Source organism: Neoarius graeffei, chromosome 11 (genome assembly GCF_027579695.1).
Source record: "Neoarius graeffei isolate fNeoGra1 chromosome 11, fNeoGra1.pri, whole genome shotgun sequence".
NCBI lineage: Eukaryota > Metazoa > Chordata > Actinopteri > Siluriformes > Ariidae > Neoarius > Neoarius graeffei.
Window position 1 is genome coordinate 7519768 of NC_083579.1, and position 16745 is coordinate 7536512.

Consider the following 16745-nt stretch of genomic DNA (forward strand, 5'->3'; position numbering starts at 1 on the left):
GGACAGACTTCTCAAATCAGTGAAATCAACACAAAACATGATTCAGCACCTTGGTGGAGCAGAGCATCTTTTATCAGTTTATCCATTTATCTGTCATTCTATCATTTTCAGCGGTCAGCTTTGCCTTTAAAGTGCACATCACGGGTAAATTCAGGAGCGAGATCAGTGCAATTCTCCTATTTTATATTAAACTTTGGTCAAATATCTGTAACATTCTGCATTTTGTGCAATTTTTTTTTTTACCTTGCGCAATACCAGAAAAATTCAGTTGAAATCGAGCCATTTGAGTTGAATTGGTCCACCTCTGAAAAAACTCAGCATTTGGATTTCCCGGCAAACATTGATTTTCGTGACGTCGCGTGCGGGACGCCTCCTTCTGAATCCTACGTCAGCGCTGGTTTGTTTATGAGAAAACGACCTGGTGGTTTTCTGCAAATTTCTTCAACGTTATCACGTAATTATTAAAATGGTTAACAGATGTATCGTAGGAAGCTGTAGCAACACCAATCATGATGGGATTAGTACTCATCGTACTCATCAAAAGACCGGACAATGAGAGAGAAATGGGAGCGCTTCGCGCGAGGCACCCGGAAAAACTGCCAACATGCAACAGACCACAGCGTCATATCCGGGGCTCGCTTCATAAAGCCCGACGACTTTGAGAACTATTTGCAGTGGGAAATGGGCTTCAAGAAGCAACTTGATCTGAAAAAAGACGCAGTTCCGTCTGTTAGAATGCCCAAAGCAACACCGTCTCCATTTGTGTCAGCGTCACCAAAGGAGCCAGCCATGCTCGTCTCCCGACAGGAGGCGAAGTGCCGCATCCACCGAGGCTGTCGAAGCCGAGGACCAAGCAGAGCCGAGAAAAAGACCAAGAAAATCCATGTTTCAATGCAAAATCGCTAGCTACTAAACTTGGTCTACGCAGACTGGGCGCTGAACCCATGCAGGGTCTCTCAGCCTGCTGGCGGATCCGCACGTGACGTCACGAATCTGGATCAATCCGGCTCCAGACTCCCTTGGGATTTTTCCAGACGCGTTTTGTTATTTGATTTTTTTCTGCTGTAGACAGATGGCCTTGTGCAGAATTACCCTTCTGGATGAGTGTGTAAAGGGACATTCTTTCATATAAAAAAAAAAACAACACGAAATTGGCCCTTTAAAGGATATGGGACATGGATTTTTTTCTGGGTATAATTATGTATAAAGGACATAAGAAATGCCATCTAAATCACTGCAGGGCGTCAAAAATGTGAAAATCATCACATTATTCAACTTTTTTATACATCAGCGTAAAACAAGGATTCGTTAATGAGCTAGGTGGTCACGTGACCCGTGACGTCACAAAAACTTTCCAAGGAGCCAGCGCTTGGGAATCTAATGTAAACAGGTTACTGAAATGGACACCATCGACAGTGACATTCCCGATGTTTCACAGAGATGTGAAGTTAGACCCTATCAATTCGAACCGATAGCTGGAAATTCACATGAACATGGATCTTGTCTTTACTCTGACGGGTCAGATGATTCTGAGAGTGAGAGTTCATTCAGCCCTCATGAAACTGAAAGCGGTCGGCTCGATAACACTTCCTGGTAAGTTAAAAACAATTCTGCTCAAAGGCTAATGATCTGTTGAAAGAAGTATTACAGTGGTGCTTAAAAGTTTGTGAAGCCTTTAGAATTTTCTATATTTCTGCATAAATATGACCTAAAACATCATCAGATTTTCACACAAGTCCTAAAAGTAGATAAAGAGAACCCAGTTAAACAAATGAGACAAAAATATTATACTTGGTCATTTATTTATTGAGGAAAATGATCCAATATTACATGTCTGTGAGTGGCAAAAGTATGTGAACCTTTGCTTTCAGTATCTGGTGTGACCCCCTTGTGCAGCAATAACTGCAACTAAACGTTTGCGGTAACTGTTGATCAGTTCTGCACACCGGCTTGGAGGAATTTTAGCCCGTTCCTCCGTACAGAACAGCTTCAACTCTGGGATGTTGGTGGCTTTCCTCACATGAACTGCTCGCTTCAGGTCCTTCCTCAACATTTTGATTGGATTAAGGTCAGGACTTTGACTTGGCCATTCCAGAACATTAACTTTATTCTTCTTTAACCATTCTTTGGTAGAACGACTTGTGTGCTTAGGGTCGTTGCCTTGCTGCATGACCCACCTTCTCTTGAGATTCAGTTCATGGGCAGATGTCCTGACATTTTCCTTTAGAATTCCCTGGTATAATTCAGAATTCATTGTTCCATCGATGATGGCAAGCCGTCCTGGCCCAGATGCAGCAAAACAGGCCCAAAACACGATACTACCACCACCATGTTTCACAGATGGGATAAGGTTCTTATGCTGGAATGCAGTGTTTTCCTTTCTCCAAACATAACGCTTCTCATTTAAACCAAATTGTTCTATTTTGGGCTCAGCCATCCACAAAACATTTTTCCAATAGCCATCTGGCTTGTCCATGTGATCTTTAGCAAACTGCAGACAAGCAGCAAGTTTTTTGGAGAGCAGTGGCTTTCTCTTTGCAACCCTGTCATGCACACCATTGTTGTTCAGTGTTCTCCTGATGGTGGACTCATGAACATTAACATTAGCCAATGTGAGAGAGGCCTTCAGTTGCTTAGAAGTTACCCTGGGGTCCTTTCTGACCTCGCCAACTATTACACGCCTTGCTCTTGGAGTGATCTTTGTTGGTCGACCACTCCTGGGGAGGGTAACGATGGTCTTGAATTTCCTCCATTTGTACACAATCTGTCTGACTGTGGATTGGTGGAGTCCAAACTCTTTAGAGATGGTTTTGTAACCTTTTCCAGCCTGATGAGCATCAACAACGCTTTTTCTGAGGTCCTCAGAAATCTCCTTTGTCCATGCCATGATACACTTCCATAAAGATGTGTTGTGAAGATCAGACTTTGATAGATCCCTGTTCTTTAAATAAAACAGGGTGCCCACTCACACCTGATTGTCATCCCATTGATTGAAAACACCTGACTCTAATTTCACCTTCAAATTAACTGCTAATCCTAGAGGTTCACATACTTTTGCCACTCACAGATATGTAATAGTGGATCATTTTCCTCAATAAATAAATGACCAAGTATAATATTTTTGTCTCATTTGTTTAACTGGGTTCTCTTTATTTACTTTTAGGACTTGTGTGAAAATCTGATGATGTTTTGGGTCATATTTTTGCAGAAATATAGAAAATTCTAAAGGGTTCACAAACTTTCAAGCACCACTGTATTTTTGTATCATACATTGAAAGTTCATCATAGATCTAGCTAAAGTCCGTTGCAAGCTAGTTTTTTTTGCTGATATTTTTCGAGATTGATTGAGATACAATGCTTCCAGAGTCCGAGATGAAAACATTCAAAATGGCGAAACGCCATCACACAGCCAACAACATTACGCCATTTGGCGAAAGAGGTGAAAATTAAGAAAAGTTAAACAAACTTACCAACATAACATTTATTTAAATGTCCATTAATGTTACAGGATTTCTTGACTGTCTCTACAGTTGTAGGAATGTTAGGCCCTGTATATTATGGCGCTATCACTGCCTCCATGAACCCGGCTATACGGCCTCTTAAATTTGGCTTGGCAATTAATATCGCTCAGTACCCGAGTATTAATGTTGAAAGAATCCTCAGTGAAATGGTCCGAACACAGTTTGTGGGAAACAGTAGGTGCGAAGTTTTTTCTACGGCAGTAGTGAGCCCACACTTTCCTCAGCTTTGGGTCCTTGGGGAATGCAAAAAAACTTACTCCAGGGCATTTCCCATTGGAATTATTGCAACCATAAGCAGCACAATACACCATGACGTTCAATGTACGTTAAAGACTATAAAAACAATTTTCTTGTCATTCACTTCTCCATTCATCTACCCGCTTGTGCTGTGCCCGAAAGTTTTTGTGACGTATGATCACGTGACAGCGGCTCTTCCGGTTGTAAAATATGCATATCGGAGCTCGAGCAGAAATGCCATATAATCATCACGAATATAACGATTTTGCTGAATTTAATAGATGATTTTGTATTTGTTAATGCAATTAATTCACATTTTTAATGGAAAGAAACTGATATAGTGTGCATTTATGGCTACGTTCACACTGCAGGCTGAAGTGACTCAAATCCGATCTTTTCGCCCATATGTGACCTGTATCCGATCTTTTATTGACAATATGAACGACACAGATCCGATTTTTTCAAATCCGACCCAGGCCGTTTGGATATGTGGTTCTAATTCCGATTCCTATCCGCTCTTTTCATATGCGACTTCAGTCTGAACCGCCAGGTCGCATTCATCCGACTTACACGTCATCGACAAGCCACAAACATCACTATTCTGCGCTGAAGTAGGCGGCGGGTCTCTCAAAAAAAGTTACGACAACATGGCGCATAATCACGGGCGCAGATAGACGGTGGGACGGGTGGGATTCGTCCCACCCAGATTTAAATTCACCTCGTTCGGTCCCCCCCACTTATAGGGAGGAAAAAACGTCTATGCTGTCTTTCTTTGCATAAGGCAAACCTCACGGAAAAATCAAAAGACTAATTACCATTCGGTTTATTGAGGTGCACGGCAGTGTATACATAGTTGCAACAACTCACATAAAACAAAACAAAGACTGATATTCGGTTGGTTGAGCTGCGCAGACTGCACAGGTTGCGAGCTCGAGCTTGGTTGCTATGGTTACCCACAACAAGTTTGACAGGCATATCGGGGTTGGGGTTGGTTTGCTGGCAGCTTTGTCCCCCCAGTTTTTTGTCTCCCCCCAGTTCAAAAAACGTATCTGCGCCCCTGCGCATGACATCAATGCGAGGGACGCTTCGGGCTGTGAAGGTTCTGAATCTTCTCAATGGAAGGACGCAGAGGTTAGGGAGCTGATTTCCATTTGGGGGGATACAGCTATTCAAGCTAGATTGGATGGGTCATACCGCAACCGGGCGGTTTTACTTCCGTAAACACTGGCCATGCTCACTGCGTGTGACGTCGTCGTATCCTGCAATGCGCATGCGGAACACTTTTAGGTCGCTTTTCGTTCATACTGAGGATCACATACAAGTCGCATATATTTGTTAATGTGAACGACCTCACAAAAAAATCGGATTTCACAAAAAAATCGGAATTGAGCATTAAGCCTTGCAGTGTGAACGTAGCGTATGTTTCATGTCCCATGTCCTTTAACAGAGATTTGTGGGCGTGGCTAAATGCAAATGTGCTGTCAGGACACTTCATGAATGATTGGTGTTTATCAACATAAAACAACATGAGTGCAATGAAAATCAGCAAAACTGACTGCAAAAGGGTTTGATTTTTTTTTTTTAAAACCTTGTTGAGATTTTGCGCAGACGATGGAAAAAAAAAAAAGTACGCATGCCTGTATTAAAACAACTATGCTTTTATTCATTATTATTCATAATAAAAGTATTCAGTGAATCACTTCTTTAATGAAACACCGCCTGATTCGGTCAAAACATGACCCCGTTGATCAAAAAAACAGAAAGTTGTGGAAGAACGCCGAGCAGCTCTGTGGCTTGTGCTTTTCAAGGACAAACTCCTCAGCTTTCAGACACCAACGTTAGTGAAGCCGCACGTGCTCGGCGCTAATGAAGTTGAAATAAGAAAAAACGCAGAACAAGTCTGAACGCCGCTCTCGGATTCACACGCACTTCCTGTTTCAAATGGAATTAAAAGTTGTGCTGAACTCATCATGCTGCAGCGCTGAAATGAAAATAAATAAATAAATAAATGTCTCCTCTGTGTGTGTGTGAGAGAGAGAGAGAGAGAGAGAGAGAGAGAGAGAGAAAAAGAGTAGTGTATCAGCGCATATACGTGGACAGTCGGGTTTCTCCCAACAATTTAGGGGTGTTCACACGGCACATATTTGCATCGATGCTGCACCGATGTATTTTGTTGCGATATATCTTACACCGGTGTAAATTTTGTGGAGCATTCACACGTCACAAACCTGCTTACTAGAGAGAAGCGTGTTAGCACCGGTGCAGCCCCACTTGCGTTCACACGGCAGTTTTTGCGACCGTGCTATACGATAGTAATAATGCGGAAATGAAATATGCGCATGCGTGAAAATGTACTTCCTTTTCCCGGTTGTCATGGCATCACCAAGCGCCAGGAAAACAACGTGGATGAAGACACCAGTGTTGCCAGATACTGCTGACGTTTTCCAGCCCAAAATATGTTCAAATCCACCAAAATGCACTTAAAACCGCCCAATCTGGCAACACTGGAAGACATGCAGTTCTGTTGTTGTTGATATTCTCCATTTTGGAAGCGCAAAATACCAGGATGCAAATTATGCAATACCCGTATGTAATCAACTCTCGTCACGCGTAGCGAGTCTACCCCTGTAGCGTTCAGACGTCCCATTTTATATCGGTGCTGCCCCGCAAACTAGCATTTACTCCGGAGTAAATTTCTTAAACCACCTCCTGAGCAGGGTTAGATTTGCACCGGTTTAAGCAGCTTTCAGGGGCTACACCGGTATAACTTTGTACCGTGTGAACGCTCTACCGGGGCAGCCCCGGTGCTACACCGGAGTAAAAGTTGCCGTGTGAACACCCCTTTAATTCACTTAACTGCTCAGCTGATTTATGTTTAATACCTTTCTTTCAATCTTTCAGGACAAAATTTTGTTCAAAATCTGTTCCGATTTACAATTTGGCGCCTTTTCCAAACTCAATTTGTCCGCACGCAAAAGGTCACCACCAGGGGGCGATGGAGATGTGAAGATCTGAATAAGAAAGACGCAGGGGAAAAACACCAGAAAAAATAACCTCAGTGAGACTGGAGCTCATACCAGCCACTGTTGCCATGTGTGAATTTGAAATCCGATCAGTCCTGTGGGAGGAGCAGCGATTTTTGTGAAATTGCACATGACCCCTGTGTAGCTGCAGCCATGGTAGGTGGCGCCACCTGGTGAACAACTCTTGTTGGAATATGTCTTTAGAAAAGTCTTCTGGGTGAGTTTCAGTGAAAACGTCCTAGCAGTTTACGAACGGTAGTGTTTGGTGTGGCGAGTCACCCAACAATTTCAGACGCCCATAAAATGGTAAATATGACAGGTGGCGCCACCGTCTTGACAATTTTTATGCACGCCCACCTGGGGAACATTGCATGCGAGTTTGATCGAAATCCGATTAATCCTGGAGACGGAGTAGCGATTTTTGTAAACTGTGGACAGATGACAGGACAGACAGACGACTCATGATCGCATGAACTCGTCCAGCCTGGCCTACGACCGGATGAGCTAAAAATGACATCGTTGCAGCCGTATACAGATGTGTCAATCAATGTTAAAATTCCGATGATGGAATGACGTGCACCGTTCTGTCAATCCGACTCAAACCTGTGTCGAAAACGATTTCACCAAGACCGCAGATTCAGAAGGAAAAGACAACTGGATGACAATTTCCTGGAAGTGGGAGTGGCCGGGTCAATAAATGAGATAAACCTGTTCATGAGCGGTCGTTGCATTGTTTTTTTAATTTATTTACAGTAAACAAGTGGTGATCGTTTTCTTTTTTTTTTCAATTTCAAAACATACTCATTGAATGGATGAAACGGTGATTATTCTTGCAACGAATGAGCATTTTCAGGAACTGTTAACAAAATGTAGCATTACGCATCTGTCAATACATACAGTACACTGCAACTCCGCGATAGCAAACTCTTATTACGAACTTTCGCTTATAACAAACGAGGCTCGTGCCCCCTGCCTTTAGTGACAATGTGTCAGAGTCTTCAAAAACCATCACTGTGTCACGCCCATGCGTGTTAGTGCTCCGAGCGCCATTGGGACTAATTACAGTCCTATGCGCTTGTTCCAGATAAGAGTGCAATCACAGCGCGCTTATAACGACTCTCTAAACACAGACTTGAAGTATACGCGCTGTACGCGGTGTCTCACATTACCAGGCCTTTGTATCTGTGTATCGCCTTTCTGGTTTTGACTTTTGTGTATGCAGGGATCGAAACGGGCGGTCGCCCACTTGCCAGTGCGAGTTGGAAAGGGTACGGGCGACTAGTGACAACATGTACTCGACCGAGTGGGCGACTGGCTCGCCACGCTATATATATCAAAGTACTCACTGCCTCGATGGTTTCTATCAACGATTCTCGCCCATTTTAAGCAGAACTTGGTCTATTTTACCGTTTTTTACGATAATTTCAATAGATTTTGTGAGACATTTGTCAAGTTGGCATAGACGCGGGCGCCGCCATATTGTTTACGTGCGCAGTATACACCGCTACATGCAGCATGGCTGCGCGAAGTTTCGTTTCTTCCCGTTCATTTTCGTTCCTGCCCGTGAAGACAAATGTAACTTGAACCGCTATTGGTCAGATAGATTATACCCCCGCGAAGTTTAAAAGTCCTTGGCTTGACATTTCTGACAGCTATCAAAACAAACGGATATCGCTCAACAAGTATGATGAGCCAGAGCAGCCTGCAGGTGATGAGAGGGAGTATGTGGCAGGAGATGTAGAGCCCCAGGACAGACAGAATGAGGAGGTGGAAGATGAAGATGACGAGGAGGCGCAGCATGATGTGGTGTATGACCCGATAGATATTGATGATGATCTGGATGAGGGTTTCGAAGATTGTGATGATAATGAGATGACTGAGGAAGAAGTTTATAGACAGTTGAAATTGATCACTCATGTATAATATGGTTGTATTATATGAATAAATATATAAAATCGGCTTGAAATGTGTAATTATAAATACGGACCAGTGCTACTCCATTCGGACCAGTACCTTTGAGAGGCACTGGTCCAAATGGACCAGTGCTCCCAAATTCCCGTTTCGATCCCTGGTATGTGGACTCTGCCTTTCGTCTTTGCCTCTGCCATCCTGTTTGTGCCTCGCCTGACTATTGCCCGTTTCACGACCCCGCTTTTGCCTTACGTTTCCTTGCCGGTTTGTAAATAAACACTCTTCCTGCGATCACATCCGTCACTTGCCTGCTTACATGACACACTGAGTCATGCACTCCTCTTCCCCCCAGAAACAAACAACGAGTAATTAAGTCCGCGGTCAATACGTGCTAACGCCATAAAACAAAGGCTTAAAGCTAGACGGCCTTTCAATTTCATAAAATCGGTGAAATATAGTTCAGTCTGAAATGTGCTCATTGTGATATATGTTTATTTCTGTAATATCTCACAAAATATCAGGCCATTCTGTTTTGTGGCTGGGAAGTTATTTAAATTGAGGGGATTAAAGCAAATAACGTGCATGAAATCGCTCGCTTCGCGCAGTCAAGCAGACAGAGGAAGTCCGTGTGCGCATGCGCAGGTTTATCTTCTTCTTTTGGGTTTTACAGCAGCTGGCATCCACAGTGTCGCGTTACTGCCATCTACAGGTTTCCCTTTGAGCGTGCACTGACAGTTCCATCATTCTGTCGCTAAACGAACAGCTGATCACACCGAGGTGCTCGCCGACTGCCGATATTTATTAGTTTGGTCCTGCGTTTCCTTTCCTTCGTATAGAACATAACGTCTTTTCTTCTTGCTTTCTTTCCGTTACTGTAGTCGCTCTTTCACATTTCATTCGCACACTCACGTCCTCCATTTTTCTCTCCTGTCTCAAATTTGTATCCCACAATGCCTTGCGCGAACGTGGAAAGCCCACCACGTGATGTCATGCATGACGTAGTATCTTGAATTAGGTCATGGTGAAGCAGGAAAAAATAGCGGAGAATTTCGGGCCACGTGGAGATAAATTCATTAATTGCTCTGTTTAAAAATAACTAATAAAATTGGAAGTCTGTGATTCGAATTCGGTAGCGTTCAGTCCACTAAACAAAAATAACTGGGTGTCGGGAGAATTCTTTTTATGACCTACACTTGAAAAATCTGAACGGCAGTCTAGCTTTAATGAGCCTCGCTTAGGTGTCGATCACTAACAATTATCAAGAACGATGATCAAAGGATTGATAAAAGGACGAAATGAGTGCTGATACCGTTAAACTTGGCACCTAGTTAAAGCGTACCGGCAGTGGTTTTATACCTCCCGCTCAGGCCCGCGGCACAACATAAGTGACATCATCGGTGATTTGCGACACATGAATGGTGAAGATTTAAAAAAAAAAAACCAGAGCGAGTCAGTGGGTGGACATTGGCAACGAACGATAAACCAGTAACCTCCGTCATTTCCGTAACAGACGAAGAAATCATCGCCTCCGTTCGTGATCCTTTAGTGAACTGCGACAGTGACTCGGAAGGAGAAATTTGTGCTAATGCCTCGGTCACAACCGGCCGTACGTGCTCCCATGGCCGGTCTACGTGCAAAAAACGCAAGAAACGCATGGAGGGCGCGCGTGAAACGCACGGAGGGCGCGCGTGTGACGTGCTGATTTTCGAGCCGCAGACTGGCCGCAGACCGGCCGCAGAGGTTCTTTGTCATGTCAAACAAACTCTACGGGCGCTTACGTTTTTTTCAGGTTGCAAGACAAACTTACGGCCAACGTGCGTCTTTCTCCACGAACAAAAAAAAACGCAGCGATTTGGGAAACGCCAAAAATCGCACGGCCAAAAAATCGTACGTCCGGTTGTGACCTAGGCTTAAGGAGAATGTGACTAAAATTTTGCATATAACCTGAGTGTTTGGCGTGACAAATGGGCCCATTTCAGTATTACGAACTTTTCTGTATAACGAAATATTTAGACGTCCCCTAAGGAGTTTGTTATCGCGGAGTTGCGGAGCACTATTTTATTAAATTCCTTAAACCTTTGCCACAGTTTTGTCTCTTTGAGTAACATTTTAACCACGTTTTTTAATCTTCGTCCACCAGAGAAAAGCGATTTCTTAAATCTAAGACTCCATGAGTTTAAAATCCTTCCGTATTAAAGTAATAAGTAACAAGACGCCGTGTCAGTGTCTTGCTTTATTAAAAGGCGACCTTTATCTGTTGCCGGCTTCCTCTTGCTCACACACGCATCGTTCTAATTAGCTCATATTCCTCTTGTTGTGCGTCTCAGTTCCCAACTTGGCGAGTGCTTGCTTTGTTCTCGTTTCTTCTCGTGCTTTGGTCATCGTTTTGGTTACTTCAGTCTTTATCGATATAACTTCTTGTTGTCTTGCTCTTAGTTAACCTCACTCTGTATGGTTTATGTTCCTGGTCTTCTGGCATGTTCAGAACTCTGTCACTTGACCTATATCTTACAGTTAGGTCCATATATATTTGGACACTGACACAAATTTTGTTGTTTTTTTTACCTGTCTACTGAAACATCAAGTTATAGTTATATAATGGACATGGACATAAAGTCCAGACTTTCAGCTTTCATTTGAGGGTATCCACATTAAAATTGGATGAAGGGTTTAGGAGTTTCAGCTCCTTAACATGTGCCACCCTGTTTTTAAAGGGACCAAAAGTAATTGGACAGTTGACTCAAAGGCTATTTCATGGGCAGGTGTGGGCAATTCCTTCGTTATGTCATTCTCAATTAAGCAGATAAAAGGCCTGGAGTTGATTTGAGGTGTGGTGCTTGCATTTGGAAGATTTTGCTGTGAAGAAAACATGCGGTCAAAGGAGCTCTCCATGCAGGTGAAACAAGCCATCCTTAAGCTGCAAAAATAGAAAAAAAACATCCGAGAAATTGCTACAATATTAGGAGTGGCAAAATCTACAGTTTGGTACATCCTGAGAAAGAAAGAAAGCACTGGTGAACTCATCAATGCAAAAAGACCTGGACGCCCACAGAAGACAACAGTGGTGGATGATCGCAGAATAATTTCCATGGTGAAGAGAAACCCCTTCACAACAGCCAACCAAGTGAACAACACTCTCCAGGAGGTAGGCGTATCAATATCCAAATCTACCATAAAGAGAAGACTGCATGAAAGTAAATACAGAGGGTTCACTGCACGGTGCAAGCCACTCATAAGCCTCAAGAATAAAAAGGCTAGATTGGACTTTGCTAAAAAACACCTAAACAAGCCAGCACAGTTCTGGAAGAACATTCTTTGGACAGATGAAACCAAGATCAACCTCTACCAGAATGATGGCAAGAAAAAAGTATGACGACGGCGTGGTACAGCTCATGATCCAAAGCATACCACATCATCTGTAAAACACGGCGGAGGCAGTGTGATGGCTTGGGCATGCATGGCTGCCAGTGGCACTGGGTCACTAGTGTTTATTGATGATGTGACACAGGACAGAAGCAGCCGGATGAATTCTGAGGTATTCAGAGACATACTGTGTGCTCAAATCCAGCCAAACTGATTGGTCGGCGTTTCATAATACAGATGGACAATGACCCAAAACATAAAGCCAAAGCAACCCAGGAGTTTATTAAAGCAAAGAAGTGGAATATTCTTGAATGGCCATGTCAGTCACCTGACCTCAACCCAATTGAGCATGCATTTCACTTGTTAAAGACTAAACTTCAGACAGAAAGGCCCACAAACAAACAGCAACTGAAAACCGCTGCAGTAAAGGCCTGGCAGAGCATTAAAAAGGAGGAAACACAGCGTCTGGTGATGTCCATGAGTTCAAGACTTCAGGCAGTCATTGCCAACAAAGGGTTTTCAACCAAGTATTAGAAATGAACATTTTATTTACAATTATTTAATTTGTCCAATTACTTTTGAGCCCCTGAAATGAAGGGATTGTGTTTAAAAAATGCTTTAGTTCCTCACATTTTTATGCAATCATTTTGTTCAACCCACTGAATTAAAGCTGAAAGTCTTAACTTCAACTGCATCTGGATTGTTTTGTTCAAAATTCATTGTGGTAATGTACAGAACCAAAATTAGAAAAATGTTGTCTCTGTCCAAATATTTATGGACCTAACTGTACATCGACTTGACATCAAAGTTGACCAAAGCAGCCTTTATGACAGGTGGCACCTCCAGGAATAAGCGTTTAAAATGTTTCATGTTTATGTACTGTACGTTGTCATGAAGACCGTATATAGGTGTCGCAAAACCTTCTGAACAGAACCATAAGTAAGTTTTTCTGAAAAAGTCTCCAAAATCTAAACACCAAGTGTGTGCAATTTATCAATTTGGAATTTAAGACACATTCAGACGCATGGTAAAGTGACACTAAAAATGCAGCACAGCAACACTCTCAGTAAACTGGATCCAGAAAGGGTGTCTTTTGTTTTTCTTTGTTTCTTTCTTTATTTGTTGTTGGTTTTTTTTACTGGAAAAAAGAACTTCCTTCAAGGATCCATAAGGGTCCGACTGGACCTGTGTTTCGCTATAGCACTCAGCACACGCTTGTTAACTTCCCCTCTCTAATTGCCCATCAATCCCCAGCATCGTCTTAAAAGATATTGAGATGAGGCATTGGAAGGATTCAGTCAGCAAGGTTGCCAGGTCGGTTAGTTTTTCAGTAAAACTGATTTGCTGATGTGGGATGAAATTTTTGGTCTTTGGATTGGGAGTTGAACACATTACAAATCGACTAATAGTATCATTGGTAAAGGATTGAGTTTGCTCTTTTTGGCTTTAGACTGGGTTTATTGACCATTGGACTGGGTTAGGTTGGCTCTGAATAACCACTGGACGGGATTTGGGTTAGTTCTAAATAACCATTGGACTGTGTTTGGATTAGTTCTGAAAATCCTTTGAACTGGGTTTGTGTTTGTTCTGAATAAGCATTGGGCTGGTTTGGAGTTAGTTCTGAATGGCCTTTGGGCTGGTTTTGGGTAAAAACTGAACGGCGTTTGGGCTGGTTTGGGATTAGTATAAAATGGCCTTTGGGTTGGTTTGGGATTAGTACAAAATGGCCTTTGGGTTGGTCTGGGGTGAGTACTGAATGGCCTTTGGGCTGGTTTTGGGTAAGAACTGAAGTGGCTTTGGGCTGGTTTTGGGGTGAGTACTGAATGGCCTTTAGACTGCTTTTGAGTAAAAACTGAATGGCTTTTGGCCTGGTTTGGGATTAGTACTAAATGGCCTTTGGGCTGGTTTTGGGTAAGAACTGAAGTGGCTTTGGGTTGGTTTGGGGTGAGTAATGAATGGCATTTGGGCTGGTTTAAAGTTAGTACTGAATGATTTTTGAGCTGATTTGAGATTAGCACTGAATGACCTTTGGGTTGTTTTGGTGTTATTTCTGAATGACCTTTGGGATGGTTTGGGGTTAGTACTGAATGGCTTTTGGGGGTGGTTTGGGGTTAGTACCAAATGGCCTTTGGATGGTTTGAGATTAGTATTGAATGACCTTTGGGCTGGTTTTGGGTTAGTTCTGAATGACCTTTGGGCTGGTTTGAGATTAGTACTGAATGGCTTTTGAGCTGATTTGAGATTAGTACTGAATGACCTTTGGGCTGGTTTGGTGTTATTTCTGAATGACCTTTGGGATATTTTGGGGTTAGTACGGAATGGCTTCTGGGCTGGTTTGAGATTAGTACTGAATGACCTTTGGGCTGGTTTAGGGTTAGTTCTGAATGGCCTTTGGGCTGGTTTGAGATTAGTACTGAATGACCTTTGGGCTGGTTTAGGGTTAGTTCTGAATGGCCTTTGGGCTGGTTTGAGGTTAGTTCTGAATGGCCTTCGGGTTGGTTTTTGGTTAGTTCTGAAAGGCTTTTGGACTGGTTTTGGGTTAGTTCTGAATGATCACTGGGCTGGTTTGTGTTTAGTACTGAATGGGCTTTGGGTAGCCTTTGGGTAAGAACTGAATGGCCTTTGGGCTGGTTTGGGATTACTACTAAATGGTCTCTGCACTCGTTTTGGGTAAGAACTGAAGTGGCTTTGGTCTGGTTTGGGGTTAGTATTAAATTACATTTTGGGTTGGGTTGGGGTTAGTACTGAATGGTCTTTGGGCTGGTTTGCATTTAGTACTAAATGACTTTTGGGATGGTTTGGGGTTAGTACTGAATGACTTCTGAGGTGTTTTGGGATTAGTACCGATTGCTTTTGGGTTGATTTGAGATTAGTACTGATTGACCTTTGGGCTGTTTTGGTGTTATTTCTGAATGACATTTGGGATGATTTGGGTTTAGTACTGAATGGCTTTTGGGGTGGTTTGGGGTTAGTACCGAATGGCCTTTGGGCTGGTTTGAAATTAGTACTGAATGACCTTTGGGCTGGTTTTGGGTTAGTTCTGAATGACCTTTGGGCTGGTTTGAGATTAGTACTGAATGGCCTTTGGGTTGGTTTTGCATAAGAACTGAATGACCTTTTGGCTGGCTTGGGGTAAGTACTGAATGGCCTTTGGGCTGGTTTTGGGTTAGTACTGAATGGCAGTAGGACTGGGTCTAACTAATAAACCAACTAAGTCTACCTAGAAAAACAGTTTACCCAGAAATAGGAACACAGCCAATAATTCATACAATATAATTAGTTTCCTGTGTTTAACTAGAAGTTATGTAGCCAAACCACTGCGTTCTCTCTGTATGCATCTTTCCTTTACTCAGCACCGCAACCTATTTAGAAAGCCAATGAAACTCTGTACATATTTTTTTAATACGCACTTGAGTTTCCTGCTCATGAATGATGGGCAATTCTGAGTCGTACAGGGAAGCAGACGAGAGCGTGCAGAAAACGGTAATGAAACAGGGCCCATATTTCAAAATGCTTGAGGGCATGTTCTTCCAAATGACTGTCAGAAGAACAGTTTTGCCTCAGAGCATTTTTAAGCTCCTGGATATGAGGCATAAAAAAACAACATGTAGCACGAAGTGCATCATATCAGGGTAATGGCCTTATGAGTACTGATTATTATGATTTTTTATTGCGAGTCCTGATTTTTCTGAGTGACAGAAGTCCGTGAGTCTGTACAGGAAGTACGGATTTTAAAACAAAAATCCCATGACGCCACCACAATAGTTTACCAAACGTTAGCTAACATGATAGAGAATCTGGCTTTTTACCTAAAAAATATGAGTTTACTGTATCTTAGATAACTTCTTAGGGATTTAGCTAGCATAGCTACTAATAAGATCTTAGTGATTTAGTGAGCCACTTATTTAATTATCCAGCTAATTTGCCTTTAGATAACTAATTGTTTGAGCTAACATTAGCTCAGCGTTGCATACTGTATTTAGGGATCTGGGAAGCGAAGCTAATGGTATAAAACGATCGTTTTGTGCAACTTAACTAGCATTTTATGCTAATCAGCACATCAAGTCGAAAAAAAGTGAAGTAAACAGATTGTGGTGATGTCACTGGATGAAATCTGTGATTGGCCATCACTTAGTAAAATCAGGAAGTGAATTCTTATCAGCTCTATTAGGAAACAAAACACAAACTTACCGAAAACTTTGCCTGCTCCGCCTTGGCAAGCTAAAGAAAAATTACAAAAAAAAAAATTTCTTGGGATATTAGAGTATGATGAGAACTAAACTAAGAGATAAGCTCTTTACTTATGAATTATTAAATCCAAAAAGCTTAAGTTTATTACATTTATAAAGCCCAAAGTAGAGATTTTATAACTGTACCAGGACACAATAAAAAATTTTTTTTTTAAATATTATTCAAAATGGCATTTAAATATTAAGAATTTATGCACACACTAATTATGGAGGCTTGTTTTAAACATCACGTCGACATACTATATTATGAATCTGTTGTTTCTCTAAAGCAAAGAATGCACACAAATTATTTCCTGAAAATAAAATGCGTATTGACAATTTCAGCGTCAATAAACAACACCCAGTCATTGACTTCTGTGAACTTTTTGCTCCCGGCGATTGAATCGATGACCCGATAATCACATGTGCGACTGCTGGGTGTGTTGTTTCTCCCACGACGA

The 16745-nt window shown here is 42.3% G+C and overlaps 1 protein-coding gene across 4 annotated transcripts in view; it reads right to left on the reverse strand.

The window, feature by feature from the left end:
* stac (SH3 and cysteine rich domain) overlaps positions 1-16745 on the reverse strand; it is a 248919-nt gene that overhangs the window by 126222 nt on the left and 105952 nt on the right. For 3 of the 4 annotated variants that reach the window (XM_060933344.1, XM_060933345.1, XM_060933347.1), the window contains exon 3: positions 16247-16276. The exons of the other annotated variant lie outside the window; for it this stretch is intronic. In XM_060933344.1, the coding sequence (XP_060789327.1) occupies positions 16247-16276 (30 nt within the window). The remainder of the gene's footprint in view (positions 1-16246; positions 16277-16745) is intronic. 4 annotated transcript variants of the gene reach the window in all.